General features: G+C 46.3%; 2 protein-coding genes across 2 annotated transcripts in view; one reads left to right on the forward strand and one right to left on the reverse strand.

Annotated features, from left to right (window-relative positions):
• pxdc1b (PX domain containing 1b) overlaps positions 1 to 1189 on the reverse strand; it is an 8327-nt gene extending 7138 nt beyond the window's left edge. Inside the window, 2 exon segments of the mRNA XM_079754534.1 lie at positions 439 to 619; positions 622 to 1189. Of these exon segments, the coding sequence (XP_079610660.1) occupies positions 439 to 619; positions 622 to 693 (253 nt within the window). The 5' untranslated portion in view covers positions 694 to 1189.
• A 5421-nt stretch (positions 1190 to 6610) lies between these two features.
• Positions 6611 to 20242, forward strand: prpf4bb (pre-mRNA processing factor 4Bb; the record flags this gene model as incomplete). The annotated part of the gene is made up of 16 exons (XM_079754960.1): positions 6611 to 6726; positions 7587 to 7665; positions 8187 to 9412; positions 9866 to 10015; positions 10619 to 10774; positions 11254 to 11335; positions 13089 to 13290; positions 14107 to 14180; positions 14311 to 14401; positions 14548 to 14695; positions 15157 to 15294; positions 15571 to 15724; positions 16771 to 16885; positions 17260 to 17411; positions 17826 to 17912; positions 18975 to 20242. 16 exons carry the CDS (start codon positions 6611 to 6613, stop codon positions 19176 to 19178), a joined length of 3174 nt encoding a protein of 1057 aa, XP_079611086.1. The 3' UTR covers positions 19179 to 20242.
• Positions 20243 to 22038: the final 1796 nt, after the last annotated feature.

The following is a 22038-nucleotide window of genomic DNA, read 5'->3' on the forward strand; positions in this document are numbered from 1 at the left end:
TTTTGACAGATATTTATTTTTTGATCAGTGGGTTTTAGGACGTTCATCTCGTTTAGGTCTCCATGACGTTGGCTTATATAATAAAAGCATAATTAAGTCCTTATTGTATCCGTCAGACATCAGGAAATACTGATCTGAAGTAGGCCTACATTAAGATCAGTGTCCATCACTCATTATACTGATGTCCACGGGTCCGATGTGTGACAAGCCGTCTCACTGTGACCGCCCAGGGGGCTAGTTGGATTTAACCCCAGGAGTGAGGCTAGACATTAGAGCGGGTCTTGAAATTATAGTTTTCAGCACAGGAACATTGCGCTTATATTCCTTATTTTGTTTTTGTGATAAAAACTATTATTTTGAAATGCCATCAGTTATCACGGATTTTATTTACTCGTGCAAAGTTTTCAAACTACCATCCTAAGCCCTTTACAAACCTACCTTCTAAGAGCGGAGACTTGGACAGGTCGCTCCTGTCCTCCGGAAAGGACTCCGCCAGTCTCTTAAACAGCCTGCCGAAGTCCGAGTAGCTCCGATGCAGGTATAAAATGTTCCTGTCCGACCACTCCGTCCTGATCTCGTAGAACTCCTCTTCATCGCCCCGCTGGCTGATGATGAGCCGTCGGATCCGTTCACCCAGCAGTCCTTCACGAACATGTTGACCAGCGACGTCCCCTCGAACACAGAAGATGCCATTCCCCTCGACGTCAGTCCGACATCCTACCACCGAGAGATGGACTTTTGCTTGATTGGACCCCCCCAAGACTAAAGGAATCCCCAACCAGAGAACTGTGGCGGAATGTCTCGGAAATATTCAAACAGAGACCAAAACAAGAGGAGACAACTTAAAGACGCAGCGTCTCGTCTTCCCAGTGCGGTCTGCAGGAGGCTGGTCGTTGTTCTGCTGCTCAGCCCATCAAAGGCGTCATCTCAAACGTGGCATGTTGACGTTTTAAAAAACATCGTCCTAACTCGGTCCAAAGTCAAAATCGATAACGCCGGAGGTCAAAAGTTGTCCAAATAGTGGTAATCGATTATCCAGGGCCGAAGCGCTGCGATGCGATCCAGTGGATTGTTTACCCCCAGTTAACCAACACGAAAATAATCAGATATACTTTTCAAGTACGATTTCGGTACCTACTTGAATCCCACCATACGACTTCCCTATAGGTCCATTGAGAAGAAGCTTTCCTCCCAGTACAATATATACCAAGTAATGGGCGCTCCCAGTCCTCTCTCTCTCTCTCTCTCTCCGGTTGCTCAAGAAAGTTTCCTCCCCTTCCTCAACACTGTGGGTATTAATATGCAAAGAATGCAACCGGGGCGAACGAGCCCGAACTTTTCTTCTTGCTCCCTTTCCCCTTCCCCTCACTCCCATCCGTCTCTCCTGCTCCGTCTATTCTTTGGCAATAACAAAAGAAGGAATGTGTTGCATCTTTAAATGCGGGTAACTGCAAGAATATATGCATCTAATTTCTTAACGCTTCCTTCGTTTTTTATTTCAAATATGTCTCATCAACTACATAGATGATGCAAGGCAGAAGATAAGTATCTGCATGAAATATACACGCTCTGTGTATCCTAGAGATAACTAACTACCGTGTGTTGTTCCCTCCTCTCTGCCATGAAGCAATAACCGCCTGCAGTAAAAGGTTACGGTAAAGTTTACAAGCTTCCCAGTCTGCTAATAGCTCTATAGGAGAGCAGGGTGTAGGGGTGATGGGGTGGTCATGTGGTTTCGGGTTAGGATGGAGTGGTGAGGTGGAACGACCCGCTGCTGATGAGGATAAACCCCTCATACTACGATGGATGGATGGGTGGATGGATGGATGGATGGGTGGTTGGGTGGGTGGGTGGGTGGGTGGGTGGATGGATGGATGATTGATGGTTGGAAAGACAGATGGATGGATTAACGTATAGATGGATGGACAGATCCATCCATCTATCCTGAGAGAGAAAGAGCGAGAGGGATTGACGGGTGGATCGATGGATGTGTGTATGAGGATAGATGGACGGATAGTTGTGTGGGTGAGCTGGTGTATGATTATTCATGGAGGTGATTGGTGGGTTTAATAATCATTATGTTTTAAAAACAAACCTAATCCAGAAGGCATGGAAGCATACACTCAATGGAAAAGCTGTGGGTTATAAGGGTCAAAAGCATCACTGTGAGACATATAAGGACTCAAAAGAAGGCAGCCATAAACTAAGTAATGTCGGCTTTAGATTCTCCCATCCAGCTCCAAGGGGGACAGATGGTGGAAATCATCCTTGCAACCTGTCTCTCTTCTTTTCTTCTCGCCTTAGAACTGCCCCCCTGTGACACCGGGCCTGTATAAATCACACTGCATAGAGGAGGGGGGGTATGGTATTCTATGTTGATATGTTTCTCAGGGGGGTCTCTCTCTGCGTTCCACAACATATACATTCCTATCCAGGCGTTCTGGGGTGCCTTGCTAGATAACATGTCCTATCCGAGGAGGGAATGGAACTTACTTTGACTTTACTCGATGTGCACCAATGTTGCAACGAGCTAAATAAGTGCTTTTATGATAGAATTTACATTTCCAGAGAGCTTTTATTCAAAAGACAATTATTAAACGATGGTACATCAAAAACGTGCTATAGTCATGCACTTTATAAATGGCTGATGGATGGACATGTGGCCTGATAGGCAGATCGATAAATCAAACAGATGCATAGGGACAGATACAGATAGCCTGACAGAGAGACGGCTAGAAGGACAGACATGCAGACAAACAGACCTAGATACAGACGCACAGACACAGTAGTCATACAGTCACAGAGAGTCAAAGCCCAGAGGACTGTGTGTATGAGTTCCCCTTCGTCTTTAATAACAGGATCAGTCGGTAGGCAGGGAGCTCTGCATCTGCGGTGAGACCGCGGCTACACTCTCAGCACATTCTGCCTCCTCACCATGTAGTCTGTGTGTTCTCTTAGCTGAGTGATACAGTTTCCAATGGAAAAATACAGCAATACTTCCAACCCTCCGTGCTTCAAGCTGACTTAAATGCAACTGTTTTTTTGGGCCCAGGATCCCATTTTTGGAGTCAAACTTTTTTGCGACCCCAACTTCTTACATTTTCATGCCTCTGCTCCCTCACAGATTGCTTTAACCCTTTCACCATCTGCCCGTTATAATAATTTCTCGTTGGAGGAATGAATATTGCAACTGAATAAGTGGCAAGTCGTATTACTCATGGCTATATATATATTAGCCATGTGAATTTGATTACGTCAAATTTTATTCATATTCCCTAAAACAATAGATTCCATATCAGCAACTTTTGTTCCTCACTCTCATCTCCACTTGTGTGTTCACATTTGATAGTGAAGACTGTGTAACTAACTGTGAGTTCAGCTTTGCTGATTTCTGGTTTGAAATTGCTCCCTGGAGTTCATCTCGACTCAGACTCCAGCACTGTCATTTACATAAACACCACCTCGTTTTGCCAGCAGTATCATTGCTCTGGGCCCTTTCACATTAAAAGCCCTCCTTTACGAAAATAAAAAGCTCAATATGGCTGAAGGTATTATTACATGCAGTCTCTACTTTATGGTCAAACCTTGCTCTCTTAAAGGTTTGCCTTTAGGGGAACTCAAAAATCACAGAGTAGTTGAACTTGTTATAAACCTTTTATAAACTTGTTGTTAACATGTCTTACTCTCAAAGGGGTCCTTTTGTCAAACCCGGAAATGTTGTTTCTTTATTACCTCTTACATTTACTGAAAATCCTGCCAGATAAACATATTAATAATTAATAATGTAGTCACTTAGCAGACACTTTTACCCATTCCCACTTTGCATTTGTTGACACGCCATTTTGTGAGATTTCGGAGCAGGTTGGGGGTTACATTATCAGGTGTGGGTACCAGATTGACTCGGCTGCCAGATCGACTCGGGTAAATGCGCATGCGTGTTTCATTCATTGCCATGTTATTCCCAAGTATTGACGATCTCCTTTTGTTTTCTAATCTATGAATAATAATCTAATGTACAAAGATTGATCAGATAATATTTGTGGCTTTAGATTGATGGCTAACGTGAGCTAATAAACGTTAGGGGGGGGGGGCTTTCATCAATATAGGATTAGTTTTGTAGGTGATAATTACTTTAACATATGTGAAGACAAAAATATATGTGTAACCGAGCGTTTTATTGTTGCCTATACTTGGGTAATATATGAAAGAAGAATCGGTTAACTCCATTCACTGAACGGGGCGATCCACTTTAATTCCAGCGCTCCCAACACAGAGTCAAAACAGCGACGCACATTGCAGACACATCCGGGGTTTTGTGCGTTGGGTTGTGTCGATACGTCAAGTGTCGATACGTCATCTGTAAGCGCAGGACCCCGAGTGGATCTGGCAGCCGAGTCAATTTGGTACCCACACCGGCTCTAAGCCTATCTGTGGACATTAGCTGCTCGAAGAAGAATATCTTTAGGCTTCCATGTATGTCTTCCGGACTCCCATCAGATTCAAACTGTTTCCCATCTCTCCTAATTACGTGGAGCAGGTTGAAATGTTTACCAACACACACAGACACTCACTCCAGCTGATGTCGGTTTGTACTTGTTGCAGTGCTTCTAGTCTCACAAATCTGACTTTATATGAGTGTGCGTTGCACTTTCTTTCGCAACATGTTTGTTTTGACCAATCATGTTGCTGGAGGCGGGGAATTGTAAGCGCATAGTTGACGAACACAAACTCGGCCAGCAGTAGTAAACTGTAAAAAGTGTCTGTGAAGGTACAACACTGTGTAGAATGGCCACTCAAGAAATACACAAATTAAAATCCCATTGTCAATGCCTCGTACCGTTGCACTTTATACGGTAGAATACGGTAATATATCTGTAATGAAACAGGAAATGAGGCGTAACTCCGCCCCATGCGCATTCTGGTTTCCAGCCCAGAATCTAAGCCATCTCCGCCCAGAAGTTCTGCTACAACAGCGTAGGACTGCTTGATCCCAGAAAACAGTGCTGCTATCAACATGTTTAAAACAAACCCACCCCTTCCACTCTCAACATGCATACACACACTGTTTTCATCTAAAATCCCCCGTCGAAACGTCCACACCTGCCAGCTCAACGGGAGGGGTGGAGAATACACCTCAACGCCTGGCCTCCCCTCAAAGACGACATCAATCCTCCAGCCCTGAGACAGCAGCATATGGTGCCTACAGGCTCAGAGACGCTGCGCTCCACGACCCAAACCCTCAACAGCTTCTGTTCATCCAGATCACTGAACATCAGACCTCAGAAAACACGCACGCGCACGCACACGCAACCACGCATACACACATAGGAACAAAGAACATCTGCCCAGATGAAGACACACTGGTGTTTCTCAAAATCGTACAAAGTGCATTCTGGGAAAGGGGGGTTGTTACTAGGACGACATCTGGAGCCATGACTCCAGGGGCCATCTTTAAAGACACACAAAAGCGATAAAAAAAAGGCCACAATGGGAGCTAGGGGTGGTGAACAGTAGAGGGTTTTTTTACAGACCTAATAATGGACTGAGGTCTTAACAAACCAGTCAGTTGGCCATGTTTATGGCCCTCTCTCCCGGGATGTTTTTGTCAAGACAGACGCTCCGACTCCTGGCCCGCTCTCCATGGTGAGGTGTATGGCTGTATGGCCTGGTTCAGGGGGAGGGTAGAGAAGACCTTAGTTTCTCCATCGATTTGAGGCCACCGTCATTTACGTTCTTTTTTTTTGTAAACTGACTCCCAGCTTAAAGGTACTGGATTTGAGCCCAAATGTCTGCAGCCTACCTGTAGGCAACCCCTACCTGCTCCTTCATGCCCATACTGTCTAACCCCTACTTGCTCCTTCATGACCTGTCTCTGTACTATCCAACCCCTTCATGACCTGTCTCTGTACTGTCTAACCCCTATCTGGTCTTTATTGACCTGACTGTATTCACTGTACGTCCCTTTGGATAAATGCCACATGACTAAATCGTAAATAGACCAGACTCTGTGTACAGTGGGCCTACTTACTTACACACACCGAAAAGAGAGGAGTCATTTACTCTCCGTATCAGGCCAGGGGTTTCCTCTCATGGAATATCTAATGTCTCCATTTGAGACACTTGAATCTCGGCCAAACATGCCTCTACCCGCATAAATCAGGGAGGCTCTGCTGTGAAGGGGTGGAGGTTACAGCCCCTGCTACCACTCTCCCTCTCGCTTTCTCACACCTTTCTTTTGTCTCTCTTGCTGTCGCTCTCACACTCGGCGTCTCAGTTATGTGTCTGGGAAGTCAGGATATTATTATTATTATTATTAACGATGCAGGATTCAGAATAATATCATGTACACACCACGTCAGATTGCCATCACACCTTTTCTGAGCATCCGTTAACTAAAACTCCTCAAATGGGATTAAACCTTTACTCATTGTGGAAATAATAATTAATACACTTCCGGTAGGAATTCGTATGAATATTACAGACAATGTTATTATAGGAGCGAACCGGAGGATCCGAGGCGCCTCCTTGTGTCTACTAGTGGAACCTCCGCAAGTTACACTACTGCGCACCGCCGCCAGCGCTGTCGAACGCGGGCTCGTTGCGTGTTGTCATGGTGACCTCTTCCTGTAAACACCGGAAGAAGACGAGTGGCCTTGGATTGAGCAAAATGGCCGACGTTGAGATGGACATCGCGTCCAGAAGTATGAATAACGGCAACGAACACGTGTAAGGCGTTTTTAAATCCAACATACACTTTTATTATGACTACCGATGCGTGTTGCGTTCGCATTGAGGTCGAGGACAATTCTGTTGAGTAGTATCGCGACTGCTGAGCATTTAGCACGATATATAGTGTTGTTGCGAGGGCTAGCTAGCGCTGGGCTAAGATTGGCTAAGCTAACGTTTTTAGCCACACAAAGTAGTTAGCCCATAGTAGTGATACATCCTCCAGTGTAGCATCATTTTCTTTATGAATGCGTGTGACTAGCCGTGTAGTATTAGAACGGGCACGCCGTTATGAATGACGTCAGGGCACCACAGCGGGAACCTAATTAGCCTAAAGGTTATAACTCGGTGAAGTCTGCTAGCTTTAGGTTAGCATATATTGGCTAACGTTGTCTAGTAAACCGTCAAGGCGGATAAGCTGAGGAGAGCGGGGGGCACAGATGTCAGTATAAAGTGGGATCATAATCACAATCATGTCAATACTGAAAGCTTGTATCTACTGCATAAGCGTGTTTCTTACATTTGTGATCCAAGCGTCCCCCCTTTTATGTCATGTCTGTTCGCTGGTGTGTTGTCGCGATACTGACGCACACTTCCAGTCTGTAATCTGTAAACACCGGCCTAGCATCAAACTAGTCACCCATACGAAAAGTTAAATAAGACTGTATAAGTAAAACAGAACAGTCACCAGATAACATTAGATGTTGTGCTAAAGAATACAGTGAAACGACAATATAATGGTGCAAGCATCAATTCAAGTGAAATGTATTGTTGTGATCAACAGTCAGACTGTGTTATAGGTGGACGGCTGATGTGTATACAGAGATAGTGAGTGGAATGTTGTGTGTTTTCATTTACAGAAAGCAGGACCTGGAAAGCCACGAGCGAAGTGGAAATGAAGACAGCGGAGATTTGTCTGAGGAAGAGGAGGAGGAAGAGGTACGGACTGCTTGGTCTGATCTTGCACCATCACAATGGGATGGATTGTCTTTCGATCGTCTTTCGTCCATAATAAATTCCACTGGGATTTATTCATAGGTGTAAACAAACAATATACATAGATTTTATTTGAATCCATCAACTTGACCAAGATTTGGGTAAATCGTTTAATAATATTTGTATATCTATATATATCTATAAATATCTAATATTTGTTGGTCATTGTTCTGTGTCCCAAAGTAGATAACGAATATGATGTGGTTATTTTTATAGTGCTAATCGTTGAGGTGTGATACCTCCCACACAAATGTGCACTCACTATGTGAAACAATTTAAGGCCCTTGAAAAGCATTACATAAATGCAACAAATGTATTATTATTTATTCTTTTAAAAGTACAACTATAGTAATTAAAATAAATAAAACCTTATGACTGACAACGGGACATACTATACTATACTAATATACTATGGACATGTGACAGTTGTGTGCACTGGTACTTATCGTGTGTTGTGATGCTAGGAGGCGGAGGCTAACGGAGAGAAGGCTGAGGAAGGGGAGACCAAACAGCCGAGTGGCGTAGGCAGTGGCGGCGGCGGTGGTGGCAAACACAAGAGGAAGAAACACAAGCACCGCAGCAAGCACAAAAAGCACAAGCACGCCTCCGACGAGGACAAGGAGCGGAAGCGCAAACACCGACACAAGCACCGCAAACACAAGCGCAAGGACGGCTCCTCGCCTGCCGCTGACACCGCCGCCGCCGCCGCCCTGTTCGGCGCCTCGGGACACAAAAAGACTGAGTCGTCCCCGTCGTCGGGCAACCCCAGCCTGGACGACCGCGCCCTGCTGGAGGACCTGGAGAAGCAGCGTGCCATGATCAAGGCGGAGCTGGACAGCCAGCTGATGGAGGGCAAGGTTCAGTCGGGCATGGGCCTCATACTGCAGGGCTACAACTCGGGCTCGGAGGAGGGGGCTGGCGCTGCCGGTGGTGCTGGCGGCGGCGGCGGCGGCGGCGGAGGGGACGGCGAGGGCCGGGTCAGGAACGGTCAGCGTGCCGGTAAACCCCCAGGGTCGCCGCGGGCCGGGAGGAGCGGGAAGTCTCGGCGGGAATCGACGGAGGCCGGGAAGTCTGCCTCCAAGCGCCACAGCCGCAGCCGCTCGAGGGAAAAGGAGAAGGCGGCCAAGGAGCCGAAGGCGGAGAAGACGGCCAAGAGCAGCAAGGAGGCCAGCGGGAAGGAGAAGGGCCGCGGGGGGCGCAGCCGCTCCAAGGAACGCAGGCGCCCCGAGAGCTCGGAGCGCTCCAAGGAGAGGACCAGGAAGTCCCCGTCCCCTGGGGGCCGCAGGGCGGAGCAGAGGGCCAGCCGCGCCGACAAGCGACCCACGCCCCCCCAGGCTGACATCAGACCCCCGCAGGATCGCCCGTCCCGTCCGGGAGATCGCGAGCGGCCCGGTCGCTCGGACGCGGACCGGGACAAGAGGCCCACCAAGTCCCCCTCCAAGGACGCCTCTTCGGGGAAGGAGAACCGCTCTCCCCACCGCCGGGCGCTCGCCGCCTCCCCGCGCCGCCGCAGCTCCTCCCCCCGCCTCAAGGCCCCCCAGCCGGCCCCCGCCAGCAGCGGGGGACGCAGTCCGCAGCGGGCCGCAGTCCGCAGCGGCTCCAGGCCGCGCTCTCCGCCCAGGGGGGGCCGCACCCGCTCGCCGGACCCCCGGAGAAGAGACCCAGCCGAGCGCCCGGAGTCCCCACTGAGGTAGGAGCTCTCGGCAACCATTCATTCAGTCATTTATTCATCAAGGCATCTGTCATTCATTCAGCCATTCATTTATTGAGTCATATCCTTCGTCCATTAAAGGAGACATATAATACCACCCGGTTTTCCCACACAGATTTTCATAACAAGGTGTTATGAAAATCGGCCTCTTCTGACATCACAAGTGGGCGCGTCCACCTAGATGCATGCCGATTTTTTGAAAGAGCTTGTAACGGCTAATAACACGCACACCACCAGGCGTGAGTTTTATTAGGCACCTTTTTTTGTCACCTTTAAAGTTGACATTTGTCACCTTGAACCATTCATTCACTCAAACGGTTTATCATCTCTATTTCAGGCTGGTGTTGGGTTGTGTGTCAAAGGTTGTTACCTGGCCATTAAGCGTGGAGGATCGTGTGTGTGTGTCTAACAGCTCTCTGTCCCCTCCTCCAGGAAGCGTCTGCGTCCTGACGGGCCTCCGGGCAGGGCCCGGTCCCGGGAGCTCAGCCCCCGGTTGGCTGCCCGACGCCGACCCAGCCGCTCCCCGCTACCACGGCGACGCCTCTCTCCCCGCAGGCGGAGCAGGTCTCCTCTGAGACACAGGTGAGAGCAAAACAGGCTGACGCCCCCACAAAGACACCTCACTAGGTTGGACCCGCTGGGACTCCAAGGTGTTCGCTGCTTTTTTCAATATGGCTTTTGCTGTTTTCTATTTGAGCAACACCATTGCCAATTATATGACCTTAATTCACGACTCGGCATATCGTATGTAAAGATAAACTTTTTGCCCTAGAGGTCGTTTTTCAACCCAAAATGAGTGCGTGTATGCAGGTTTTTCGCATATGCAGAAGATTTGCGTGGTAACCGGGGGTTTCATGTTTCCGTCACTGCCGATCGGAGCTGGAGCCGATGACTACTGCAGAGTCACTGGCCCCGGGAAGTAATGTAGTTGGTAACCTATCCCACTCAAGTCTAGGGCTACTTTTTTTTCTCCGGTTTATTTGATTAATTTGCATTCTTGCTTTCTTACAGTTTGTGAAACGTCATCTTTTTCATATTCAGGGCAAATCGACCAGCCACCATGTCAGTGGGTGTTTTGGCTGGTGAGAAAAGGGCTTAATAGGACCCCGTCCCAGCTTAGTTTAGATCCAAGATGGCCGCCAGACGCGTACGGTGAATAACTGTGTCCCTCACCTGGCCCCGTAGGTCGGATGAGCGGGACCGCTACGGCCGGCCGCGGCAGTACCGCCGCTCCTTCTCCAGGGAGCGGGGCAGGAGGAGGAGGAGCCGCGACGAGGACAAGTTCAAGGGCAGCCTGTCCGAAGGCATGAAGGTGGACCAGGAGTCCTCCGGAGAAGAAGTGTGAGTACCCAGAATGCACCGAGGCCGTGTGGTGTGGATAAAAAACGGTTGATCCGGGACGCGTCCCTAAAGTTGTTTCCTGGGTGGTTCACCCCAGTGCAGGGGGTCCCAAAGTAAGCGGGGACCCCTGAGGTGATTACCACTGAGGTGAGGCATCCGTCAATCAAGGCAATATGCAACAGCGATTTTGGGGGGGTCGGAGTCTAGAGGTTTGGTAACCCCTGCCCTAGTGGAGACCACAGTTGCAGTCGATGGAGGTTGGAGATCCGGGAGAAAAAGGAAACGAGCCAGCCGAGCCCATCTCTAGCTTTCTACATCTTGGCAAAGTGGGCACGAGGAAAAAATCTGGATATTTAAGTGAAATTGCTATTGGAACGCACCCTAGGTGTTGAATGAACATTGTATTGAAATAGTATTTGTCATCCGTATTAGTGTGATGACTGATGAGCGCTAATGTGTATGTGTGTGTGTCTGTGCAGCCTAGAGGACTTTGACGGTGAGGAGGTGGACGAAGAGGCTCTCATTGAACAGAGACGCCAGCAGCGGCTGGCCATCGTCCAGGTCTGTTATTATTTACCATTACCCACCAACACCTGGAATACCTACTACCTCTCTCAATGTCTTCTACTTCCCACACCCTGGAGCAGAATACATGGGTGTCATCATGGCCCATGAATGTATATATTGTACAGTGGGGCAAAAAAGTATTTAGTCAGCCATCAATTGTGCAAGTTCTCCCACTTAAAAAGATGAGAGAGGCCTGTAATTTTCATCATAGGTATACCTCAGCTATGAGAGACAAAATGAAAAAAAAAAAATCTAGAAAATCACATTCATCACAAAGAATTTATTTGCAAATTATGGTGGAAAATAAGTATTTGGTCAATAATAAAAGGTCATCTCAATACTTTGTTACATGCCCTTTGTTGGCAATGACAGAGGTCAAACGATTTCTGTAAGTCTTTACAAGGTTTTCACACACTGCTGCTGGTATTTTGGCCCATTCCTCCATGCAGATCTCCTCTAGAGCAGTGATGTTTTTGGGCCTTCGCTGGGCAACACAGGCTTTCAACTCCCTCCAAAGATTTTCTATGGGGTTGAGATCTGGAGACTGGCTAGGCCACTCCAGGACCTTAAAATGCTTCTTACGAAGCCACTCCTTCGTTGCCCGGGCGGTGTGTTTGGGGTCATTGTCATGCTGAAAGACCCAGCCACGTTTCATCTTCAGTGCCCTTGCTGATGGAAGGAGGTTTTCACTCAAAATCTCACGGTACATGGCCCCATTCATTCTTTCCGTCACACGGATCAGACATCCTGGTCCCTTGGCAGAAAAACAGCCCCAAAGCATGATGTTTCCACCCCCATGCTTCACTGTAGGTATGGTGTTCTTTGGATGCAACTCAGCATTCTTTCTCCTCCAAACACGACGAGTTGAGTTTTTACCAAAAAGTTATATTTTGGTTTCATCTGACCATATGACATTCTCCCAATCCTGTTCTGGATCATCCAAATGCTCTCTAGCAAACTTCAAACGGGCCCGGACATGCACTGGCTTTAGCAGGGGGACACGTCTGGCACTGCAGGATTTGAGTCCCTGGCGGCGTAGTGTGTTAGTGATGGTAGCCTTTGTTACTTTGGTCCCAGCTCTCTGGAGGTCATTCACTAGGTCCCCCCGTGTGGTTCTGGAATTTTTGTTCACCGTTCTTGTGATCATTTTGACCCCACAGGGTGAGATCTTGCGTGGAGCCCCAGATCGAGGGAGATTATCAGTGGTCTTGTATGTATTCCATTTCCTAATAATTGCTCCCACAGTTGATTTCTTCACACCAAGCTGCTTACCTATTGCAGATTCAGACTTCCCAGCCTGGTGCAGGTCTACAATTGTGTTTCTGGTGTCCTTTGACAGCTCTTTGGTCTTGGTCATAGAGGAGTTTGGAGTGTGACTGTTTGAGGTTGTGGACAGGTGTCTTTTATACTGATAAGGAGTTCAAACAGGTGCCATTAATACAGGTAACGAGTGGAGGATAGAGGAGCCTCTTAAAGAAGAAGTTACAGGTCTGTGACAGCCAGAAATTTTGCTGGTTTGTAGGTGACCAAATACTTGTTTTCCACCATAATTTGCAAATAAATTCTTAAAAAATCAGACAATGTGATTTTCTGGATTTTTTTTTTTTCATTTTGTCTCTCATAGCTGAGGTTTACCTATGATGAAAATTACAGGCCTCTCTCGTCTTTTTAAGTGGGAGAACTTGCACAATTGGTGACTAAATACTTTTTTGCCCCACTGTATGTGTGACTGTGGTCTGGGCTCCAGAAATACAAGCTGGGGACAGACGAGGGCACCATGGCGTCGGAGCCCAGCAGCCCCCAGAGCAGCGCACGCAGCCGCTCGCCCTCCCCCGACGACGTCCTGGAGCGCGTGGCGGCCGACGTCAAGGAGTACGAGCGCGAGAACCTCAACACGTTCGAGGCGAGCATCAAGGCCAAGCACAACCTCATCGCCCAGGAGAAAGACGGTAATGAGCGCCACCGCCCGGCGTCGCCACGGTGATTAATTGCATGCGTGGGTTGCGCTTAATCGAGGAGTGTGTCCGCCCCCTGGTGGAGACGCCCGGTCGTTGAGTTTCCCGTTGTGTCGTGGTGCGTCTGTCTGTACACAGATATGGGGTAGGGTGGCGGGTTAATCTAGTGTGATGTGCTGTTAAAATGCTGGGTTCAATCCCCAGACATTTCTTCCTGCAATTGGGCAAGGCATTGTATTTGGAAGTCAATGTGAGCAGATTTGCAGAAATTAGGTTAAGCTGTTTAATATCTATGTATTTTTGTACTTGGAGCATGTCTAGTTTTGATCAGATGTCAGAATAACCTGTATAGGCTATTGATTGAGTGACACGTTACTGAACGTTTAGATCTGGGTAGACTTGTTCCAATGGTTGCTTTATCCATTATCAATCGCTTGATAATTGATAAGTAACCCCTGTTGATATGAAAAGGGGAACATGGTGTTAACGTGGGATAAATGCATAGCGATCTCTCCCACTCCAACACGCATCTCTCATAGGCTACTGTACCGCTGCTCTTCTCTGATTGGCGGAGAGGGGGAGCGGCCATGTGACTCTTGTTCCTCTCTGTTGTCGGTGTGTTCATTCAGTTGCTGGCTTGTAGTCCAGGTCTGGGGCTCTCTCTGCCCCCCCACCACTGCCAGCATGTAGTGGTCTCTCACGCGTATGTGAACCCCCACACCATGTTCTCTTCTGCATCTGTGCTTTACAACCCCGGGTACGTACTGCACAGACTGACCTCCCCTGTCGCTGTGTGTGTGTCTCCCACAGGGGCCAACCCAAAGAAGCCCTCGGCCCCCGATATGTTCACCGAGTCGGACGACATGTTCGCCGCCGACTTTGACGTGAGTTCCACACACGCGTGCCATTCCCCTGTGTAAACACACATAAATCGGATGCATTGGTGACGTCGAGCTGAAGGATGGCGTTTTGTGCAGAACGTGTGTTAACTGTTGTCGCTGTGTGTGTGTGCAGAACGCCAGGATGCGTGCGGCGGGCGTGGGGAAGGACTTCAAGGAGAACCCCAACCTCCGAGACAATTGGACGGACGCGGAGGGCTACTACCGTACGTCAGAGGGCACCCGGTTCACACGGCCCACGGCTCACTAGTACTCTGCCTCTGTGCATGTTGGAGACCCTAACCTTATGAATGCCCACCTAATCCTTACTCTACACTCTCTGCATGTGTGTGTCTGCTGTGTGGGCGTTTAGGTGTGAACATCGGGGAGACGCTGGACAAACGCTACGACGTGTACGGCTACACGGGCCAGGGCGTGTTTAGTAACGTGATCCGGGCCAGAGACACTGCTCGCGCCGGCCAGGAGGTGGCAGTCAAGATCATCCGCAACAACGAGCTCATGTAAATTCAGCCTATACTTCATTTAGTATATATCATTTTGTACTTTATAATTCAAAACTTTATAATTATGTCTTTCATAACTTAGAACTACGTCATTTAAGAACTTTATAATATTGTGATACACAATTTAGAACAGAACTATTTAGAGTTTCAGACACGTTTTGAAATCCCTTTCCATTCAACTCTTTTATACCAAATGCACAGCAGTTTAGTATGTGTGAGTCGTATTTGATATTTTGATGTTACAAATCGTTGACACAATCTCTGAAATTGAATTGATTGGTATGCTATTGTTGCATCCCAATAAAATACATATTCAAGCACAGATTAATATTTCCACGTCAGTAAGGTGTGGTATTAAGTAGTAAACAGTCAATACAGAGATTGAGAAGCAGGTAGGAGTTAGGGTTAGACTGGATAACACAGTGAGGTTCTCACCGGCCGGTTCTCCTGGTCCACAGGCAGAAGACGGGTCTCAAGGAGCTGGAGTTCCTGAAGAAGCTGAACGACGCCGATCCCGATGACAAGTTCCACTGCCTGCGTCTCTTCAGGCACTTCTACCACAAGCAGCATCTCTGTCTGTGCTTTGAGCCCCTCAGGTACACACTGTTTCCTCCTGCTGTTATCAAAAGCTCCGCAGCAGCACCCCCTCTGGTGGAACACCGCCTAGTGCAACTTGCTGCTTGCTTCTTTGTCATTGTTTTTTACTTTATATAAAAGATTTTAATAAAATCACATGCTCTCTCTATAAGGCTCTGATTGGCCATTCAAAGCCTTATACAGCTTGCCCTGTCTCTGGTTTATTTTTGAGGCTGTGGTTACCTGGTTTACTGGTCCAGTCAGCTCAGTACCTGTCACGCTGTTTCCTATTTCAGTATGAACCTGCGGGAGGTCCTGAAGAAGTACGGTAAGGACGTGGGTCTCCACATCAAGGCGGTCCGCTCCTACAGCCAGCAGCTCTTCCTGGCCCTAAAGCTCCTCAAGAGATGTAACATCCTCCATGCGGACATCAAGCCTGACAACATTCTGGTAGGGACCAGTCTGTTATATAACATTATCATTCTCAACGTGGTGCTCAAGCCAGACAACATCCTGGTAGTGACCAGTCTGTTATATAACATTATCATTCTCAACGTAGTGCTCAAGCCTGACAACATCCTGGTAATGACAGTCTGTTATATAACATTATCATTCTCAACGTAGTGCTGAAGCCTGACAACATCCTGGTAGTGACCAGTCTGTTATATAACATTATCATTCTCAACGTGGTGCTCAAGCCTGACAACATCCTGGTAGTGACCAGTCTGTTATATAACATTATCATTCTCAACGTGGTGCTCAAGCCAGACAACATCCTGGTAGGGACCAGTCTGTTATATAACATTATCATTCTCAACGTGGTGCTCAAGCTAGACAACATCCTGGTAGTGACAGTCTGTTATATAACATTATCATTCTCAACGTGGTGCTCAAGCCAGACAACATCCTGGTAGGGACCAGTCCGTTATATAACATTATCATTCTCAACGTGGTGCTCAAGCCAGACAACATCCTGGTAGTGACAGTCTGTTATATAACATTATCATTCTCAACGTAGTGCTCAAGCCAGACAAGATCCTGGTAATGACAGTCTGTTATATAAAATTATCATTCTCAACGTAGTGCTCAAGCCAGACAACATCCTGGTAATGACAGTCTGTTATATAAAATGACATCAACATCCTCTACGTGGTCACCCAGCCAGACAACATCCTGGTCCAAATGACTCATTGACACTACATTATATAACGTAACATTATTATATATCAAAAGCACTACATTCTGTTAGCTCACATTAGAACTACATTGTATTACATCACATCGTACAACACGTAATGTTACATCACATTAGAACTACATTATATAAAATCAAATAAGTACTTCATTATATTGCATCACACTAGGTAACATCACATTAGCAATACATTATATTAAATCCCATTAGCACTACATTATATAACATCACACTAGGTAAGTCTAGCACTAGATTATTTAAATCCCTCACATTATACACCGTGGGTATCCCCCTCCCCCAGGTGAATGAGTCCAAGACCATCCTGAAGCTGTGTGACTTCGGGTCTGCGTCCCACGTGGCCGACAACGACATCACACCCTACCTGGTCAGCAGGTTCTACCGAGCCCCCGAGATCAGTGAGTTGATCGTCCTCTGGTTTCCATGGTTACCGCCCTGCTCGCTTCGTGACCACTCTGTCTGTTTAGTCTTTTGTCATAGATGGGAAAGGCAGTCCTTTTCTTTGTTTAATATATATATATTATAGTCATATATTAAATAAATAATAATTAAATAATACTCCAGGCATAGGTAAGCCTTATGACTATAGTAATATGTGTACCTTTACTATAGTGTGTGTATTTCTGTACTCCAGGCATAGGTAAGCCTTATGCTATAGTAATATGTGTACCTTTACTATAGTGTGTGTATTTCTGTACTCCAGGCATAGGTAAGCCTTATGCTAAAGTAATATGTGTACCTTTACTATAGCGTGTGTATTTCTGTACTCCAGTCATAGGTAAGCCGTACGACTACGGTATTGACATGTGGTCGGTGGGCTGCACGTTGTATGAACTCTACACCGGGAAGATCCTGCTTCCCGGCTCCTCCAACAACCACATGATCAAGCTAGCCATGGACCTGAAGGGCAAGATGCCCAACAAGGTACCACACGCTGCTCTTATGCTACCCGCTAACAACGTTTCTTCTCCTGGTGGAGCTAAAGTTTCAGAAGCTAATCTGAGGAGCGTTGACTCAACAGGCCAGTCAGCGCAAGTGTATGTGATGTTAACTTATTTAATAATAATCAGCATACAAAAGCAGAATTATTTATATTATTATTAAAACGTTTCTTCTCTCTATGTGATTTTCGTGCTCTGAATGGCTGTAAAGAGAGCTGTACAGCACGTGGTCCTCCCTGGTTGGTGAACCGCTCTTTCTAAATGAGCGGTACGACCTCACCTCCACCCGCCCGCCCCTCCGTCAGTCGCTCCACGGGGCCGCGGCTCCCGTTGCATCATGGCCTTTGTGTTCCTCCGTCAGTCTGGCTGATGCAACGCTGTTGTTTCTCTCCCTCAGATGATCCGCAAGGGCCTCTTCAAAGACCAGCACTTCGACCAGAACCTCAACTTCCTCTACATCGAAGTGGACAAAGTCACAGAGCGGGTAAGGCTGCCAGCCACTGGCCCACATAACTTCCTGTCTGAACAGGAAGTTGTCAAATCTGGCTTGCAAATCTCTTGCTCTAACAATGCGTGCCGTGGCATTATTGGAAACGCGGCCTAACAAAACAAATATAACATTTTGCGGAGGTAACAGCAGCCTCACTTACCACAAAAGTCTAAAGTCCTCTAAGAGAAAAAGTAGAATATAGAAATGACAAAAGGTCTGGTTGGATCAAACTCAGAGCAGTGTCTTAGTCCCTAAAGAGCTGTATGTAGACACGGAGAGCCCTCTCCGTAGCCAGAGAGCTTGTCGGAAACCCTCTCCATAGCTTAAGTGCGCATCCAATATTTTTTAACTGTCCGTCGACAACGGAGATGGCAAGGGCTGTGATTGGTCCTCTAACAGAATCATTTCCGGAATCACTTCTCCGGTTTGACTTTGCACCTTATTTACTTTGTAAATTGTTTACTTTGTACATTAAGGACCATTAAAACACCAAATAAGATTTTAAAAGTGTTGGAAGTTTATTTACAACACTATTCACATGGTTTGTAGTCAACATATATGATCGATCGGGCGGTGAATTGCCTTGCGTATCCAACGTCCCGACGGAGAACCTTGAATGCTCGAGGGGTCTCCGTAGTTACGGAGTCAGATTACGGAGTCAGTAGTATAATTTTGCATTTAGTATACTATTGAGTCCTTGGGCAGTAAAGCAGTATCTTAGTGTCTGTATATCTTATTGAGTCCTTGGGCAGTAGAGCAGTATCTTAGTGTCTGTATATCTTATTGAGTCCTTGGGCAGTAGAGCAGTATCTTAGTGTCTGTATACTATTGAGTCCTTGGACAGTAGAGCAGTATCTTAGTGTCTGTATATCTTATTGATTCCTTGGACAGTAGAGCAGTATCTTAGTGTCTATATCTTATTGAGTCCTTGGACAGTAGAGCAGTATCTTAGTGACTTGAGCATCTTGCTCAAAGATGCCTACCAGTAGTCCGCCGACATTGGTGATGAAACCAGAATCCCCCCCACCCATCATCCCCCCCTCTCCCACCCATCAGGAAAAGGTGACGGTGATGTCCACCATCAACCCCACCAAGGACATCCTGGTGGACATGGTGGGGTTCCAGCGGCTGCCCGAGGACCAGAGGAAGAAGGTGATGCAGCTCAAGGACATGCTGGACGCCACACTGATGCTGGACCCGGCCAAACGCATCAGCATCAACCAGGCCCTGCAGCATCCCTTCATCCAGGAGAAGATCTGAGGCGCTCCGCTCAGGGGGGCTGACTGACGGACAGGACCTCACGGAGGGTTTCATCTCGTGGGGGATGTGGTTCTTTTTGAGTTTGGTCCGCGCAGTGTTTGTTTCTGTGGTTTAGTCTTGGTCCACCTCCTGCTCCCCCCCCATGACGCCCCAATACCCGATGGGTTCACTGTTCAACTGGCATTGAAGACGACGCTCAAAGAAATCAGAGAAATTCCTGTAAATATGTTCATTAGATTGTTTGAAAATCAAGGCAGCCGCCACTCCTAGTTTAATTTTATTTTCACAACAAGGAATTTTGTCATCCCTAGTTCACAGAGGGTGGAAACGCCATGTGTTTTTTTTTTAATTATTTGGACCCCTGTTTCGCTGCGATGCATGTTTCTGAATGTGCTCAACGTGTTGTGTGTTGCAGGCCTGTGTAAAATACTGTGTGTGTGTGTGTGTATGGATCTCTGCCTTTCTATCCAACCCGACCGTAGAAGTCTCCCCCCCCCCCCCATTCTCCCCATACGCCGATAACCGACGACACACCCCTTAAGATGCATTGAAGGAACAAGGATGTACGCATCACCAGAAGAACTCCATTTCCCAACTTAACTCGTGTTCCTAACAATGGCTCAGAGATAAGAAAAAAAAGTAATCAAAACTTGACTGTCAAACTGCCGGGACAGCGCCCTCGTCTGGTGAAGTTTTGCCTTGCGGTAGTTTCTTCTTCATTGGCTGGAAATTGGTACCAGGTGACGATGGTTGTCATTCAATGATGTCGAACCAAAGTTGGTTTGGTTTTTGTGAAATGCAATTGTAACGTACTGTTGGGTGCTGTCCATGTGTTCTGATCTCACCATTTGGTTTCTCTTCAATGCAGTCGTCCTATCGAAGCCACACTGGCAGGCCCTACGTCACACACTGTTGTATATATTCCATCGTTGCCATCCTTTTCATGTTTTGATTTATTCTCCATTAAGTGGTTTAAACAATCTTGTGATTTGAATAAAGAATAGTTGTGAAACAGCTGTTAAAGAAACACCTCGGTGTTACACAACTTTTAGTAATAAAATATTTCATATTCTATACCAAAAGTCCTCATCCTGTCGTTTTGCGTTTCTCTCATTCATTATTGCTGCGAGTGTCGCTCAAAAACTGGTGAAAGATTAACATAATATATAATGATATAAATTGTCGTTATCGTTCCCTACAACTGTTGGTTGATGTTCCCTAACAGTAAAGAGGTTGCAAACCACTCATGTATATTGCTAAACATCTCTCAATTCGACGCAACAGGTGAAAGAGGTCTGTGTGTGTGTGTGATGATGATACTATTTCCCATTGATGTGTAGCCCCCAGAGCATCAAAGATGCAGAATCCATCTCCCCTCCTGCAGCATTTCTTATGCTCCCCTCGGCGGGCAAAAAAAAAAACGTTCGGTCGATGGCCTTCAGTTTAGCACACAGCCTCTTGCAGATAGCTTTTCAAATCTTGTGTAATGGACACTCTGAGAAAATAATCCTCGTCTTCTGTCAGTAAAAGCCCAAATGATGCAAGGCCCGTGTCTGTTTGCATGGACAGCAGCCAGGGTCTGGTTGATGGGTGTGGATGGCCTGTCAGGCTAAATAAGCGCAGATAGGCCTGGCGTGAGGAGAAGGCGGGAGTGAAATACCTGGCAGAGACGACACCGTCGAGAACCCAATGGTCATAATCCTTCATTATAACAACCACTCGCTTTCATCTCACAACTAGCAGGACTCTCACGGCTCCGTTTGAACGTTTGAAAAAGCATATTGCTGTATTTAGTCTCAAGTTTGTTGAGTGGTTGATTAGGTGAGTAGGCTACGGTGTTTATTAGCGCCGTCATTTCTGATGATGACCAATAGAGGGCAAGAAAGACTAACATGTTCTGGGAGCAGTGGTTCTCTGCTGATGTTATTGGCGGCTGTTCACGGAATTCCGCCACTAACTATTTTAACATCACCGAGGACGAGTTTAGTTTAGGTATTTGACATTTATTAGGACTAGAATTTTAGGACGATGTTGTTTGGTCATATTTTTAATATTTCACCTTATGGTTTGATTAGGTGTATTTGGGGTTTATAATCCGATATATATTTTTAAATGTTTAATTGATCTAACTTGATTAATGTCTTGAAGATTTTTATGAAATATAAACTTATTTAATTTTTATTTTGTTGAGACAGTAAGTGACAATATGGCAACCCAGACATTATCCGAATCTTATCCATTCTAATTATATGTACTATTATTCTTATTTTGTAATTTCAGGAAATTAAACCATTACCAATTGTACATAAAGAAAGGGCAATGCCTGTAAATTCTGAACATCAAATCCAAACATCAAATTATTAAATCTGTTTGCAATCAATTGGTAGGCCTAATTTGTGAATTGTTTCCTGTCTGAACAGCCTTGAATGAACCAAACGGTTAAGTTTTTCTGTTCAGTCAACAGTTATTAAATTATGACTTAAATGACTTATAGTAGATTAAAAAAATAACTTTTAGTAGATTGTAAAAATTACATTCAATAGACCGGGCTTCCCAAACCGTCTCAGGACTCAGTCAAACCAAATCTAAATTCTATGGATTGATTATGAAACAATACAAAAATTATTAATAGGATAGGTTTTTAGAAATGATTCATATCGTATTTCACACACAGCGGACAAGTAAAAAGTATCATAAAGGCTCTGACAATTGGACAAGAAATTACATTTTTCAGAATATGCATAAGGTTTGATCAAAATCGTGCATTACCTGGGAAAATTAATCCATGATAAAGCAAATCTTCGTATTGGTAAACTAGGAACAAAAAATCCCAGAAAACAGGACTAGTGATTCACGAGAA

This window comes from Pollachius pollachius, assembly GCF_949987615.1.
Source record: "Pollachius pollachius genome assembly, chromosome: 17".
Lineage (NCBI taxonomy): Eukaryota > Metazoa > Chordata > Actinopteri > Gadiformes > Gadidae > Pollachius > Pollachius pollachius.